At 51.9% G+C, this 16,013-nt stretch overlaps 1 protein-coding gene and 1 long non-coding RNA gene across 5 annotated transcripts in view; one reads left to right on the top strand and one right to left on the bottom strand.

Annotated features, from left to right (window-relative positions):
• Positions 1 to 16,013, top strand: part of PLB1 (phospholipase B1) — a 133,439-nt gene that overhangs the window by 77,377 nt on the left and 40,049 nt on the right. For 3 of the 4 annotated variants that reach the window (XM_029231876.1, XM_029231878.1, XM_029231879.1), the window contains 12 exons: positions 733 to 784; positions 1,129 to 1,209; positions 2,426 to 2,491; positions 2,841 to 2,941; positions 4,946 to 5,027; positions 7,687 to 7,791; positions 7,902 to 7,997; positions 8,232 to 8,303; positions 9,393 to 9,431; positions 9,999 to 10,059; positions 10,901 to 10,959; positions 11,912 to 11,985. In XM_029231876.1, coding sequence (XP_029087709.1) covers positions 733 to 784; positions 1,129 to 1,209; positions 2,426 to 2,491; positions 2,841 to 2,941; positions 4,946 to 5,027; positions 7,687 to 7,791; positions 7,902 to 7,997; positions 8,232 to 8,303; positions 9,393 to 9,431; positions 9,999 to 10,059; positions 10,901 to 10,959; positions 11,912 to 11,985 — 888 coding nt within the window. The remainder of the gene's footprint in view (positions 1 to 732; positions 785 to 1,128; positions 1,210 to 2,425; positions 2,492 to 2,840; positions 2,942 to 4,945; positions 5,028 to 7,686; positions 7,792 to 7,901; positions 7,998 to 8,231; positions 8,304 to 9,392; positions 9,432 to 9,998; positions 10,060 to 10,900; positions 10,960 to 11,911; positions 11,986 to 16,013) is intronic. The other variant, XM_029231877.1, reaches the window with a different exon arrangement.
• LOC114900617 overlaps positions 12,536 to 16,013 on the bottom strand; it is a 28,448-nt gene continuing 24,970 nt past the window's right edge. The window contains exon 4 of the long non-coding RNA XR_003794894.1: positions 12,536 to 15,363. This is a non-coding gene — a long non-coding RNA (uncharacterized LOC114900617). The remainder of the gene's footprint in view (positions 15,364 to 16,013) is intronic.

The raw sequence follows: 16,013 nt of genomic DNA, 5'->3' as shown, positions 1-16,013 counted from the left end.
GTTCTTTATGGGCACCTTATTTAATTCACCCAACATCTCTGTGAAGAAGGTGTGCTTGTCATCCCCATCTTCCAAAGGAAGAAACTGAGGGTTTGCAAGGTTAAGTACTTTGCCAAGGTCTCACAGCTGGTCAGGGGTGGAAGCAGGATTCAAACCCGTATGCTGCCTGGCACCAAGAGTGGCTCTTACCCCATGGGGCTGCTTTGCTCGTCTCTACTAAGACCCATTAAGATGGGGGGGGGCGGTTACCTCCTATCATTTGGATGAGAATTTAAGTCACATTCCCACAGTTAGCAAGAGGCAACTAAATGTCACACCCAGGTGTGTCTGACTCAACCATGTCACGTTGAAAGTGAGGGCACCCTTGCGGCTGAGGTCTTGGCACCCGCAGAGATAGCCATGTGTGGCATGAAACACTCAGATGCAGCCCTCTGTTTGTCTTGAATGAGCCTGGCTTGGAAGAGAAAGAAAACTATGAACCCAAATACGCCAATCAGAAAACAGTCCCGCTAACAGTCACCCCCTCATATGTAGGGAGCTCTGCCCTTCCCAAGGCACACTCATGACTCCCACCCCCAGCAGAGACCGAGTGGGGAAGGAGCTGTGTGACAGGGCATGGCCTTCAGTCCAGTTTTCCTGCTACATATTCCCGATTTCTCTGCTAAGTCCCCTCCCGACCCCGGCTTCACAGCCCCCGCTGGTCACATGACTTCTTCCTGTGTGTGCCTGCAGGGATTTACCTGTTCAGGCCAGGAGGCTGGTGGATCTGATGAAGAATTACATGGTAAGTCTAGGGGAGGTGGCACCTGAGACCACTTGAGGTAGGATGCCCAGAGGAGGGAGCGGGTGGGAGGATCATAGAGACAGAGAGGGTCAGCTCTGGGGTGGGGGTGGGGGGCACAAGGCCACATGGGAATCCAGAGAGGCCACCTTTAAAACAACAACAAATGATTTAGCACCTGTGACCTCTGACCTCAGGACCCACAAACCAAAGAACAGAAATTATTAATGTCCCCACTAAACCCTCCTGTGTGTGAGGACCCATCCCTACAGCATTCAGCACTTTGTATTTTCCTGGACTTGACTCTGGAGCAAGGCTTTTACTTGTTTGTTTCCTATTCATTTCAGGATATAAATTTTCAGGAAGATTGGAAGATAATAACCCTGTTTATAGGAGGCAACGACCTCTGTAATGTCTGCAATGACCCGGTAGGTCTCCAGGCCCTCACCCAAGACTCCTCTGGGAAGGATTTCCACCCCAGGTCGCTGGAGCAGTGCAGCTGGGTTGGGACTCGGCTGGTAGTCGGGCATGGATCCAGCCTGGGCAATGTATCCGGGGCCACACAGACACTGAAACACAGGCTCTGTTTGTGATGAACTCACACTGCCAGGGCAGGGAGATACAGACAACTCACCATCCTGATGTGTTTCTAGAGCTGCACACAGAAGAGAGGTCTGGGGTCAGAACTGCTGTGGGGTTTGGGGGGCTGGGGGAGGGAGGGGTGGTGTCAGAGGTTTACAGAGAGCAGGAGACTTTCCAGCTGGGCCAGAAACATGAGAAGCTTTGTCAGGAAGAAAGGAGACCAGCAGAGCAAAGTGGTGGGTCTAGCTGTGGCCTGGGAGCACCTGTCCCAAGGGGTGACCCTGCCCGCCAGACCCCTCAAGGCCTGTTTTCCTGGCATCAAAGTCACCAGGGTCTGGGGGTTTCAAGCTACAATGCGAAGGGCCCACAGTGGGGCCTGGGGGCTGCTGGCTGCCAGGGTGGGGCGGGGCGGGAGGTGGGACCATGGGTCCCTCCCCCACTTCCCTTGAGGCTTTGATCCATTTGGTAGAGCAGGGCTCTTGGCTAAATTTCATTCAGACACAGGGTTCCACTGCTTTTTTTAAAAAGTTTGAAGACCACAGGTATCGAGATCAGGGGAAATCACCATTAAAATGTATTTATGCTTGGTGGGGGGTTTGCAGGACCCTCTTCCCCTCTGATAATCTCCTTAAGTGATTTGATTGAGCTTTCGCTTCCCAGGCACTTGAGGTTCCATCAGAAGTGATCAGCCCCTAGGACCAAACAGTGTTCAAGCTGTAGGAGATCTTAGAGGTCCCCTGCTCCGACACCCCAGTTTAGAGGGGCCCAGAGGTGTGATGTGCTGTGGCGAAGGCCCTACATCCAGTTGACGTGAAGTGGATCCAGAGCTTTCCGTAGCTCCATGCAGAAGAAAGAGTGTTTCCCTGAGGGTCACAGCCTTCACCTCAAGCCTGAGGACCATGGGGTGAGGGTGGAGGCTAGGGCCCCAAAAGATAGCCTGTGTTTCAGTGTTGCCCATTCTGCCTGAAATACAGGGAGGAGGGGACTCAGGAGAGGAAGTGGTCCCGGCCTACCGAGAGGTGGGGTGATGAATGGGGTTAGAGACATTTCCTCTTCCTGCAGGTCCGCTATTCTCCACAGAACTTCGTGGACAACATCGGGAAGGCTCTGGATATCCTCCATGCCGAGGTACAAAGGCCAGGCCACACGGCGTCTGGGCAGCTCAGCCGCAGGCCTCCTCCTTGGGCCTCAGTCTTAGCCTGGAGGCAGCTCTGGCTTCCTGCTGAGACCTCCCTGCCAGGTCCCCTTCTCCTGGAGACCAGCACAGACCATGCTGTCAGTCCTGGCCCCAGCAGCCTGAACATATGCGTCAACAGGGAGCAGAGGGGAGAGAGGGGGAGGGGTGAAGGCTGTGGCTGGGGCCAGATGAAAGGCCACAGACCTGAAACCCAGCAGGAGACGCCAGCCCCAGCCCCGGGTGAGAGGCTGGAGCAGCCTGGCCTCGATCCTCTTGGGGACGGACCTTGCCTTTGCTCAGGTGCCTCGGGCGTTTGTGAACCTGGTAAAGATCCTGGAGATCATCAGCCTGAGGGAGCTGTACCAGGAGAAGAATGTCAGCTGCCCGCGGCTGGTCCTCCGGTGAGTTGGAAGTTCTCCACCTATTCCTGAAAAAGCCATGGGACCCTCAGCAGAGAGTGGCTCTGGTTAGTTAGAAAAACCAAGGGCAGGAGTGTGAGGAGTGCTAAGACCCCGTGGTCTAGCCTGGAGGAGACACCCCAGGACAGGCTTCCTGTACCCTCGGAGTTAATGAGTTTGCAACCCAACGTGTGCTTCTATTGCCAGACAGCTCAGGACACCCTTCGGTCCTCCAGGGAGGGAAGAATAAAACATGACGGATGGAACGAGCCTCTGCGGGCCAGTCTCACTGGCCACTGATAGGGCCTCCTTCTAAGTGTGCCCTGCCCCCTCCCAGAGGCCCAGCTCCAGGACAGAAGGGGCCTCTGTTCAGCATGGGTGCTCCAGGCTGGGCATTCACAAAGATAGGGCTATTGTCACTTTCTAAAAGACAGGGTGGTCAAGTCAGAATCAGCATGGTCTAGAGGACGGTCTTATCCCCCGCCAGCAAGAGCCCGAGCCCTGGCCCCGAGAGGCCGCCTTCATGCCCAGCCTTCGGAGCCAAAGATGGCTCCCCTGCTAATGTTACACATGAGCCTCAGGAATAAGACGTCCTTCTACCCCAAGCGTGAACCGTTCCTTCCTGCAAGGTCCCCTCCGGACCATTAGCCCAGATCACAGTGGCTGTGCCCCCCACCCCCTTTCTCCCTTCCCCAGCTCTGTAGAGGCCTCCACCACTTCCCTGAGCGCATCATGTGATAATGGCCCGTGTGCCTCTCCCCCCAAGCCCTGAACTCTGTGTCTGAGTCACTGCCAGCACGGTGTAGGGGCTCCGTGGCTGTTTGCTGAATGACTGAATGAATAATTCACAAGGGCCAGATTTGCTCTGGGAAGTGAAGGGGTATCTTGGCTGTTCCCTGGAGATCCATGCCAAACCACCCCTGGGGGCCTTGACTGACAGGTCACCTGCGGAAGGCCTGGGGATGCTGTGGGCAGCGGGAGGATGGCTGCAGGGTGACACATGCCTGTTAGCACAGCTGGTGTCAGGCATGCTATTTTCGGCTGCTGACTCATCCCCTGCTCCCACTCTCTCCAGTCACTGGGCCCCACGGGGGGTTCAGCTTGTTCATTCCGTTTCAGAGCAGCTCACCCAAAAGTCTCTGGCTGCCCATCACTGCAAGGTCTTTAGACAATTAAAGCTAAAGGTTCAGAGTCCAACCTGGAATGGCCAAGTCCCTGGCTGTGGGGTTAGGAAGACTCAGGGTCACCTTGTCCTGCCACCTCTCCAGTGCCCTGCACTCCCTGTCTCTCAGCTGTCCTGCCTCAGTGGCTGTGCTTTCCTTGGTGGCACTGAGTCTACACTGAGCCATCCTCACTATTATCACCTCCTCCCCCTGGACCAAAAGCCCAGATCTGCAAGTTGGCTAGTCAGGGCAGATGTACGGACTGGACAGAAGCAGCTCAACTAGGGATTAAGAGCTCAGGTTCAGACCAGGCAGACTTGAGTTCAAGTCCTGGCTCCCACACTCAGCATCCATGTGACCTTGAGAAACTACTTAACCATGCTGAACCTCAGTTTTCTCATCTATAAGATGGGGATAATGAAAATACATCTTCTAGAATTGCTAAGAGGATTAACCAAGTTAATACCCATAAAGCTCTTCGCACAGTAAACATTCAGTATGTGTTAGCATTGTTATTATTGTTGTCACTACTATTTAAAAGGAGGCATGCCTCATCTGTACCACACTGTTATCGAGCATTCATAAGGTAACGCAGCTCCGTAAAAGTCACTCCTGCGGATGTCAGACGATGTAACTACTTCATTTTCGTGGGCAAATCCAGGTCTGGGAAATTTTCTTCACTTCCATCTGGTACAGTTGACAGGTTAGCCAGCCAAGGCCCTGTTAGCACAGGCTTCTGGTACCTCCGAGTTAAATATATTCTGAATCTCAAGCCAACGCTTCTGCGTCATGCACTCAGCCAGGGGTCCTGGTGGATGGGGCATCTCTTTGGTTTGGCCTGCAGGAAACTGTGTCCCTGTGTCTTGAAGTTTGATGATAACTCAACAGAACTTGCCTCCCTCATCAAAGTGAATAAGAAGTATCAGGTAAGCCGGGAGAGGGTTCCAAGACTGCACGGCAACTGCTGTGTGGTTTCATCACTCTGCTTAGAAAACCAACAGACACTTAGATTATGTCGACCCCGACTGTGTGTGATGTTACCACTGACCAGTTTGCAGATTTTAATACTCCCCCCTGCCCCCCGCCGCAAGACAGCAGGTTCAATGTATTTGATTCAAGTTATAGAGCCGAGTCACTGAACACACGTCACCAAATCTCAGTTCCCGGCCTTACACGAAAATGAGTATTTCCAATTGTCCATGGAGAATGAGTATGAGGTTCTGACTCCTGGGGACGGGGTTGGGGGAACTCTTGCCGCCCAAGAGAGTCTGGAGGATTCAGTGAGAGAACATGCATTCCCTCTGCCCTCCCCTTCGGGGGGGAACAGGTGTTATTGGGGTGCACAGGGAGAAAGAAAGTCAGCAGATGCTCTCCCAACATCCTGTGGGTTGTTCCTTTTAGGCCTTCCTCCATCAAATCTTTGACCAGAGCAGCTGACTCCCTTGACTCTCTTGAGTTTTCCCCCAAATCATCATCCAGTCACTCGAGAGAACAGTGGTAGTCTCCCAGCTCTTCTGAAGGGGGCTGCAGACAGCTTCCAGGGTGGATCCATCCTTCAAGTCCATGGACTCCTTGGAGCAGAACCCTTCCCTGCAGCCTCTTTCAAGGCAGTCGTATCTGCCAGCAGTGTCAGGGCTCAGGGGAATGAACCTCTGTTTATCATCCTCTGAGGCCATCCCCCAGCCCTGTGGGTGACTCCCCAGCTGCACTTCCTTCTGCCGTGAGCAGGTGCCTCTGCCTCAGGTGAGGAAGCCCATGCCTCACCAGGAGAGGGAAGGCAGCCGAGGTTATGGCCATGAAAGCAGACCTTTTCCAGGTGCGGTTTGGGTGCAAGCAACAAGCGCTTATGCAATTCTGGTTAATTTATTATTTATTATTAATTCAGATGTATTATTTAAGCAGAATGCCTGGAAGAGCTAAGGTCAGAGGCCAAGCCACCAGAAATTGCGAGTCTTGGAATTCTAGGAGCCAAGCCATGAGAATAAAAATCAGGGCAAGGAACTAGTCCAGTGGAGACACCCTGGACACCACTGTCACTGCTCTTCTAGGAACTGGATGCAGCTGCCACCCCCAGCAGAATGGATTCTGTGCTGTCCCTCCATCTTTCTAGCGCTAGCTTCCAAACCAAAGCCTGAAGCAGGAGCATCTACTGGGGGACACGTGGGCATGTGTGAGGGGCATTGGGAAAGCCAGCATCTGGGTTTCTCACCTTCTGCAGTGCAAGTCAGGCTGGTCTTCACACAGTGGAGTTTTGTTTTTTTTTTTAATATAGGAAGTGGGTCCAGATGCTGGGCAACTAAAGAGAAGGAGAACTATTCACAAAAATGGCCTTCACTGACCTCTCTAGATTGGCCAGCTGTTGTTCCCAGGTCTGATCTTGGTTACCACGGAGACCCTGATCTAGCATCCTGGACAAGCTCACAGCTCAGCCACATGAGGCCATCATGCCCTCTCTCTGAATCCTCTGACTCTCTACTTCCTGCTGAAGCTATCATTCCATCCTTCTCCTTGGAGGTGCTCATTGCTGTTAATAACCACCATGTGCTAGGCATTCTCCACACTATTTCCTTTATTTCTCAAGAGGTGCAAGGCTCCACTGTGAGCCATTATGGCTGACCCATGGAGGAACTAGCAGCCCTGAAAGGGACTTAGGGATGGCCCAGGCCTCGGTGAACATCCTCCACTTACAGATGAGGAAACAGAGGTCCAGAGAGGGAAAGCATCTTGCTGAAAGTCACACAACTAGTTAGCGGTATTGCACCTGCCTTCCTCAAGGCTCTGCGTGTAACTGGAAGAGACTCCCCCCAGGAGGTCAGAGGTGAGGTACCCCCAGCATGTGGACTCTTTTTCTGGCTGCCCCTGGAAAAAGACGGTGTTCTTGATGTCATGATGTCTTCTGAAGTGACTGCTGTAATGTTCTGGGTGTGGAAGCCTGACTTCCCCCTCTAGCCAAGGTCCTGGTCCAAATGATAGAAACCCGGCAAGCAGTGAAATGGCAGAGTCTGGGAGAAGTGGGTGCCAGAACTGGGGTAACTCGTCATTCTGGAACTGATCCCAGGCGGAAGCTATGAAAGTAACAGCTCTGTTACCTCCTAGACAGATCTGAGAATCTCAAGTGTGCACACACAGGAGCACACGTGCTCACACTCACTTCATGCATGAGTGATATAAATAGGCATTAAATGTCATTGTTGATTCACCTTTGATTTTCTGAACACATGTAGGACAGCAATAAATGTAAGGGTTATCCAAAAAAGTCATTTAATCAAATTTGTACTCACCCCACTCCCACCCTAGTCTTTAATCAGAGGCTTTAAAAGAAGATCAAACTGATGGACTTGGATTTTTCTTTTTTCCCAGCCTAGGTCAAATGGATGCAAAGGCAGCCCAGGTTAGGGGCAGGGGTTGAGATAAAGCCTGATCTGAAAAGTCACTAGCTGGCTCCTGCCTGATCAGTTGGGATTTTGCTGCAGGCTGATTTCACTCAAAAGTCAGACTGTTTAATTCTGCAGTGGAGAAAGAGTTCCCAAAGACCGGGCAGATGCAGAGAGAGTCTCCTGACCTCTGTCCCCCTTCCTCCTGCAGGAGGGGACTCACCAGCTGGTCGAGAGTGGGCGATATGACACAAGGGAAGATTTTACAGTGGTCGTGCAGCCGTTCTTTGAAAACGTGGAGATGCCAAAGACCCCGGTAGAGCCTCATGGATAAGTGGGAGCCACAGGTGTGCCCAGCTGTTTGAGCATCATTTGTGTTATCCAACGTCCCTATAACACAGCCCCTCTATTCTGTCCTGTGACCAGGAGGGGTTGCCTGACAGCTCTTTCTTCGCTCCTGACTGTTTCCACTTCAGTAGCAAGGCTCATGCCCGCGCAGCCCAGGCCCTGTGGAACAACATGGTAAGAGGACCGAGGTAGGAAAAATTATTCTTCTTCTGATAGGAAAAAGTTTCCAGGAAGCTTTCAGAGGACTTCAGAGGCCCATCACTCAGGCTGTGTGATTCCCTGCACAGCGATGACGATAAACCCCATTTCCTCCGTCCCGCCCTCCCGTCTCCGGCCTCACCCTGCATCCTGACTTTTCCATTCTTGCCACCCCTTTCTCACTCTGCATCCTCCTGCTTCTTGGTTTAGCTGGAACCTGTCGGCCAGAAGACGAGAAGGCATAGGTTTGAAGACAAGATCAATATCACATGTCCAGACCAGGTACAGTGAAGAGCGCAGCCTTGCCAGGGGTCTACCTAAAGCCTCTTTCCCAGCCTTTCGAAGCCTCTCATTAACGTTTCTCAGTTCCTTCCATCCCAAGTTCTCACTCCCACCCCCAGCTCTGTTCACCTACCCACCCATTCCAGACTCCAGTTAGCCATCCACAATGCCCCATCTGATTGGACCGTGAAGGGTGACAGCCAGTGGCCGGGAGACCCTAGAGCTCGCCTCTGTCTCTCCATGTCCCAGCAAGCCCGGCATAAGTCTGCACACGGCTCTCTCCAGCTGGGCAGAGGGACATGGCAGGACCAGCCAGATCTCATTTTGAAGGCCAAGGGTGGGGAGGACCTCAAGGGCGGGAAGGGACAGAGGATACCCCATCTCCACAGAGCCACTGTCCCCATGGTAGGATGGAAAGAGTGAGGGGCTGAGACCTAGAAGAATATCTTCTAGGATGGAGGTGGGGTTTGGGGGTGGGAGGTCCATTGGAAGCCGGAGCTAAGAAAGCAGACATTCACCAGAAAGGCAAAGCAGATCTCCGAGTTCATTCACAAATGATCAGAGAGATTCTTGGACCTTTGCAGCTGCTCCCTCACCTCTGTCAGTTCCCCTAGATTCCCAGAGGGGTCCCAGGCCCGGGACGGGAACCCACTGATCTGGGGCTTGCCGGGGGCAGGACCTCAAAAGCGCCTGGCTTTTCTTGTCTGGGCGGGAGACGCCCAGGCTGCTGCAGGGCGGGAGTGGCATGGGGTGGGAAGGGGTCCTGTGAGTAGGGGGCATGCTCTTGTATTAGCAGAAAGTGGGGCTCTGCTGGGAGGGGGCAGCGTGGGGAAAGAGAGGTGACCCAGCCACCTCAGCCAGTTGGGTGGGAGGCAAAGAGCAGAGGTGCTCATTCCTGGGAGCCGTGCAGGGTTTATTCCGGTTGTTCAAGAGGTTTGCAGAGACGGCCGGGTACGTCCTGGGAGGGAGCCCAGCGGTCAGCCTGGCGGCAGGGGGCTTGGGAATGTGGAAAGTGTTTCTGCGCACCGGAGCAGAGCAAGAAGCAAGTCAGCTTGCTGCGGTGGCTCACCACCCCCCTTCCCCTCACAGGTTTGGCCATTTCTGAGCACCTACAAGAACGCTGTGCAGGTATCCGCTTGTTGCTTCCTTTCGGCTCAGCCGCCAATGCAGTGGGCGGCCCCCGAGCTGGGACCAGCCCTGCAAGGCAGGGTGGGAATGTGGGCAGGTGTTCCCGATGGGCCGTCGGGGGGGATTCACACTCTTCTGTGAAGTCCATCCACCTACACCTTCAGACAGCGGGGAGGGCAGAGGAGGAGCCATTGATAACAGCACAGATAGGGGGCCAGCCAGTCAACTCTCAGCCTCTCCAGACGTAAGTCAAGAGAACCATCCCTCTCATAAAGCTGCTGCAGAAGCAGGGCTGGCATGCGGTGGGCTGGGTCGTTTTGTTGATGCCCTGATTTTTACACTGGATGGTCGGGGCCGTGTGTGGGGGTCTGAACTAGGTTAGCAGATGGAGCCCAGCCAGATTCTCAGAATCACCCAGGGAGCCTTTTTCAGATGTCCTGCTAGGCCGTCCCCAGGGTAGGGCCCAGGGATCTGTGTTTGTTAAAGCTCTCTGGTGAGTCTGATGCCAAGCCAGCCTCTCTGGCCCCTGGCAACCCTGAGATTCTGGGATTCATTCTACACCCCTAGGGTCACGGGAGCCAGCTGCTGTGCAGTGACAGAGCCCCTTCTGCCTCACCGCCCACCTCAGGTAAGCCCCCTGTGGCACAGCAGGACCCAGTGCCCCTCCACAAGAACTCACTTATGGCCGGGGCTTGCTTCCTGTCTGGCTGGTCGCCTGGGACGAGTCCCTGCTTTGTCCCTGTCTTCTGTAGTGAAGTCTGACCCAGCAGGACCCAAGGCGGCCAGGGTCCTTCCGATTCAGCCCGCCATCGGGAGCACATGCGGAGTAGCCACAGGAGCGCCGCCCTCAGTGGCCCAGCCTGGGGTGTGACCTTGCCCGGGCCGGGAGGCGGGGTGTGTGGTGCCCAGGAAGGCCCCAGAGGGAGCCAGCTCTGCGGGTTGCCCTGCGGCCCCAGGCTCTGCAATCACTGCTGCTGCCTGCCGTAGGGCTGGAAAGTTCTCTGGAGTCTTCGGAAGAGACTTGAGGGCAGGGAAAGACCCAACATGATTATTCCTCAGATTCTTGGTGGAAATCCGGAACGCAGCTCTAAATGGTCCGTGTGTCGGGCTCTGCACCGCATCTCGGATGGGCCAGCGGCCATTTGGTCACGCACTCAGGTCACAGCTGGTGTCCCACGTGACTGCTGGCACCAAGGTGGTGGGATCCCACTGTGCCCTAGCATCCCCTTTCCTCCTCCCCCTCTCTCTCAGCACCTCTCCCTTCCCATAGGCCCAGGATCGTTTATTGTGCCTCTGATGGGGAAACTGTTTTCATCTAAGCTCTGCCTCTATGGCGCCGTGGACGCTCAGTCCTGCACAGCCAAACACACACGCGGGTCACGTTTCTGGTCTTGCTTAAAGCAAGAAGCACTGGACTCTGACTGCAGCTTCCTTCGCACAGACTCAAGTGTGTCTGTTTGTCTTTCCAGTGCACACCCTGAGACCTGCAGACATCCAAGTTGTGGCCACTCTGGGGGACTCTCTGACCGTAAGGACGTGTGGGCCCCACGTGGCTGGGGATGGCTGTGTCAGCTCCGGGTCCCCGTCCTCCTGACCCCAGGGCCTGTGCTCCTGGCCTCTGCATTATCCCACCCCTCCTTCCTGACTCTGTCAGTCTGAGTGCAGGACAGTGGTTTGATTTTGCAGCCACTTTCTCCATCAGGTGTGCGAGGGGGACTCTTTTTCGGGAGCGAACTGAATTGTCTCAGGCAGTAGAGGTTTTGAACACCTAATGTCACCTTTTGAACCATTGCAAAAATATGTCATTTTGACTCAAAAACTCTCCTAAACCTAATGTGGCTGCTCTTTTCCCTTTGGATTATACTTTACGAGCAGCTCCAACCTTCACATCCATTCCCTCTTTGCCTCTGCCCCAAAGCAGGAAAGGCTCCACAGCTGTGGCAAAGGCTCTGCTCTTAAGTTCCAAGAAGTAGGGCCATTGTACCATCCCCAAACAGCACTTTGTGGCAGCACGGCTAAGGCCGTGAGATTGTCCTACAGAATGTCCCAGAGGGAAAGAGGAGAAATGTGAAGTGTATGAGAAATCCGTCCACTGGGGCCCACTCCGTCTATGGGCTCTTTCTTCATGCATGTAAAGGACCTAGGAGCAGAATGCTGCTAATAATATTGTAAGTGTCTCACATTTGTAAAGCACTTTAGAGGCTTCAAAACTGTTTTTGCAGCTATGATCCAATTTGGTCATCAAAACAATCCTGTGAGATGAGCAGGGCATGGCCTCAGCTCCGTAAGGAGGCAGCTGAGATTCGAGGAAGCCACGCAGCCAGGGAAGCAGCAAGCCCAGGCGTTCTGGCTCCCAGGGCAGCGTTCTGCTCACGCTACGTTGCATGCGTGGAGAACACCTTGGGAAGCCCTGCATATACACAGCCTCCCTTTTCTCTTGACTTGCTGATTTTCCTGTGGATTTTGATATGTTTTCAAAGGCTGGCAATGGGATTGGCTCCAAACCGAATGACCTATCTGATGTCACTACTCAGTACCGGGGGCTGTCATATAGGTAATGTTAACCCATGACCCCCTCCCACCCCATGCTCACCCACAGAGATCGGCCGGGGGTTTGTCTCCTGTAAATGCATAAATACCAAAGAGCAAGGACCAGGTCTGGAGGGGGCTTTCAGAAGGAAAACCTATATATTTCTGCCAAATGTAACAATTTGGTGAGTAGAGAGGATATGTTACTGCTAATAACCCTTTTCTTTTAATTGTGCAGAAAGAGCACATCAGGGTACTTATCAGACTTCTGGGTCAACAGATCCAACATGAAATGCACCAACATGAAAAGCACCGAATCTCTGAGTCTTCACCTGCCCGTTTGCATGTATATGTGCACACGTAGATTCTCCCATGTCTCTTGTTTACTGTCTGTATGTATCGATTCATGTTGTTTATTCATGTTCTGTAGCCACACCTCTGCCTTTATGTATGTGCACACATCTGTACAGAAAACTCCGAAATGCAGCACCCGCTTCAGGCAGAAACAACCGAGACAAAAACCACAACCAATAGGCGTTGCCTCCATCATACAGGCACGTGGGTGAGAGGAATATATGGGAAGCCCAGGCAAATGCTTATGCCCAGTTGGCAAGTGTCATTTAAAAATAAAAGATGCCCGAGTGCCACAGGACTATAGAAGAGGGAATACCCAGCCCTGCCAGTTGGGATAGGAGGGCTTCCCAGAGAAGGTGGTAGCCAGTTACGCCTTGACAGGTTAGCAATTTGGTAGGCGAGAAAGGGCATTCCAGGCAGGAGGTAAGAAAGCTTAAGACGTGTCAGGAAAGTGGTTGGATGTGGGTATTCTAAAGTTTCTTTCTTTCCTAATAAAGTTCTTGTTTACGAACCCTTCACAGTCATTGGCGATTAGCTCAGGGTTCAAAACCACTAGAACACGGCCTACCACAAGAGGGCAGAGCGCTGATGAGAGGCAGGACAGCTCAGTGCCGGCCCCCTCCCTTTCCTGCCGAGAGGTTCAAATGAAAGGTTTCTTCTAAGAAAGCGAGAGGGAACGGAGTGGGGACGACGAGGACAGTGCCAGAGAGAAAGTTTTTCCCGGGTGAGAGAAAGGCATCCTCACTCAGCCAGGAGCCACCCACAGAGAGGATCCAGGGCGTGGGTAGCGTGAGGACATCACCCCGCCTAGAGCTGAGCCAAAGACCTCGCAGCCCCCGAGGTCCCACACACCCTCCGCCAGGTGGGGGGGCTGCCGAGGGACAGGGTGGAGGTCGCCTCCTGACCACTGGGCCCCAGCTTCATTGAGGCTGCAGCAGAGAGGAAAGCCAGAGGGAGGGCAGGAAAGCAGAGCTTACTACAGTCGAAAAAGCATGAGGTTGTGGCCGCTTTACTTAGCCTGAGCTGAAGAAGGCCGTGCCCTCACATCCTAGCGTGGGAAAGCAGAAAATAAAGCAGACAAGCCAGCCAGCGATGACAGGCAAGCTGTCCTGCTGTAGTCAGGGGAGTGAGGTGATCTGCCCAGCTCCGCAAACAGTCCAACTGCTCGGATTCCTGGGATTCCGATAGAGACAATCTTCTGCTAAAGGTCTGTCTCTGCAGCTGTGGAAAAATTCAGCCATTGCTCTTTGTTTCTTCCTACGAGTGAGGTCCAATAAGGCCTGATGTTTCAATCTTCTGGTTCCAATTCCAAGGCCTTGTGTGCACAATGGCTGCTGTCCCTTTAAACCCTTTATGCTAAATGTTTCAAAGACCTGCCCCAAGACCCATGTGCGTTAAAGATAGGAGCTCTTCTTGGTCAGAGTCTGAGACACAGTTTGACACTTGATAAAGTGGGTAGACTAGGGTTTCTCAAAGTGTGTTCCATAGAACACTAGCCCCAGTCTTTTATTTTGGGGAAAATATTTCCTACTATACCCTTCCTCGGGGGAATTCACATACATGTTAGCATACTGAAGGCTCTGAGAAGCCGCCCTGCGTTGAAGAAATCTGCTTAAATTGTGTCTGTTGAATCCAGTGTTTCCCTTAATCCCAGAACTCTTTCTTTGTTCATAACTCTTTCTCTGTAAATGCCCATTAGCATCCCCTGGGAAATGTCCATGCAGTAGACTGATCTGAGAAAAAGCCATTTTCTGAAGCCATTAAAACTTCCGGATGGGAAATATGAGGCAATTAACTGATTATAGGTAAATTAAGAATGCAAATCGAGCCTCTTCCTCCAAGGAAAGAAAGTGGAGAGAGTGGACCTCACAGAGTCAGACAGGGGAGAAGAATTTTTGGTAGGTGGGCGGCTGTGAGCAGGGCCTGCAAGAAGAGGTTTGGCTGTGAATATTTCCAAGGCCCCTTGACCTGTAAGAATCACACAGCAGTGAAAGGCCCCAGCTCTGGGTAGCTTAACGGTGTGGTAGGCCCAGAGGTCTTTAGAGAATTGCCTTTCCAACTGAAATGTTTGCTTGGTTGGACTCATTCAAAGGACAAAAATAATATTTATCAAAAAATGCATTTCTTTGTCTTTTTAATTAGGAGGTCAGTCTCATGTTATTGAAACTCCTCCAATAGATGTTGTCAAGCATCTTCTCTGCATTTCTCTGCACACTATGGGTGACTAGGGAACAAAGCCCAGCCTTTGAGCTCATGGTGTCATACAAATTACATTAATCTGAAGGGTCTCGTGTAAACTAGCTGTTTCATATGGGTCTGTTTTCTTTCATGTTTCACACAGTTCTGATCAGAACGAGGGCTTTCATATTTTTGTTCCTCCATATTTATTTGTATAATTCTCTCTTTTCTCCTGGAAACGGGCTCAGAGAGATTTCTGTAGCCTGTTGGTCTTGATCAGCTACCTCACTTGTATTAGAACAAAGATAGTTTTAGACAAGAAATTACAATAGAATGTACTTGATGTGTGTGTGTTTACGTATATCTCTGTGTTTATATGTTGACTGAAGGAGAAAAGGAGGCAGAGTTAGAACACAGTGACTGGAGGAGGTATATGGCTTTGTAATTTCCTGCCAAGTGAAAAGTGTTCTGATTAAGTGCTTTTAGTCCAGAGAAGGAAGGATCAGGAAGCAGCTAAAGTAGTAGCTTCATACAGAGTTGGGAAAGGATCCGAAGCTTAAAAAAAAAATGCCCAACCAAAGGCCAAGTTAAGTTCAGACATTGGATGGAGGTAGGAGAGAGATTCCTGAGTGAGATAGAAAGGTAGGGCTTACCTGGCTTCTTTTTCTCTCCACCACTTGAGGCTATTGAACATTTGACTTAAGCCCCTGACCACCACAGTGTGAAATAGTCAACTTCATTCCAAGCCTTCCCTTGAATGAAGAATAGCCAAGACTTTGATTCGTGGCCTGTCCTTTGGAAGGTTCTACTGGTGGGCTGAATGCTAACACTGTGTTCTCAAAATCTCTTGGCCTGGGATGATATGCTGGGACTGAGGAGGGAAGAAAGAAGGAGACACAGAAGAAAAATAACAGTAAATACAATACATCTGAACACTGGACTTTTTTCAAATAGAAATACTTTTCTCCTTGCCTCCCCCATGGATTCAATTTAAATGCATGAAAGGCAATGAAACTTTGTGTCTCTTGAAGTTAGATTGAGGGCCATAAAACTAGATGAGATGAGATGAGATGAAATGAGATCGGGCATTGGAAGGCAGTGAGAGGCCATCCCCCGAACCTTCCAGCGGGATTTACCTGACCACTGGGCAAAGAAGAGCTTATCCATTTTCTAAAGGTTTCCAGCTCAAGCTGGTTTTTAGTTACCTTTACGGTTTTGAGTTTCCTTTAGAAAGTTGATTAACCCCTGTGTGCCTCAGCTTCCTACTCTGTAAACCGGAGATAGTTCATGCTCATCACAAGCTTGTCTGTAGATCTGAGATAACTAATGTAGAGCATCTGGTTCATGGCTGAGCTCATAGTATATACTCAGCTAAGTGCGCTCCCTCCTGATTTGCTGAAGAAAAGAAGCAGCCATCTTTCAGCTTCAAATCCTGAATTTGGGGGAACCAACTCCTCGGGGAATTCAAATATTCTCAGAATCCCTCAAACACAAAGAGATGTCTCTGGCACATCTGACAGG

This window comes from Monodon monoceros, unplaced genomic scaffold (genome assembly GCF_005190385.1).
Source record: "Monodon monoceros isolate NGI ecotype Baffin Bay Population unplaced genomic scaffold, NGI_Narwhal_1 Super_Scaffold_19, whole genome shotgun sequence".
NCBI lineage: Eukaryota > Metazoa > Chordata > Mammalia > Artiodactyla > Monodontidae > Monodon > Monodon monoceros.
This window is presented reverse-complemented; position numbering and strand designations above follow the sequence as displayed.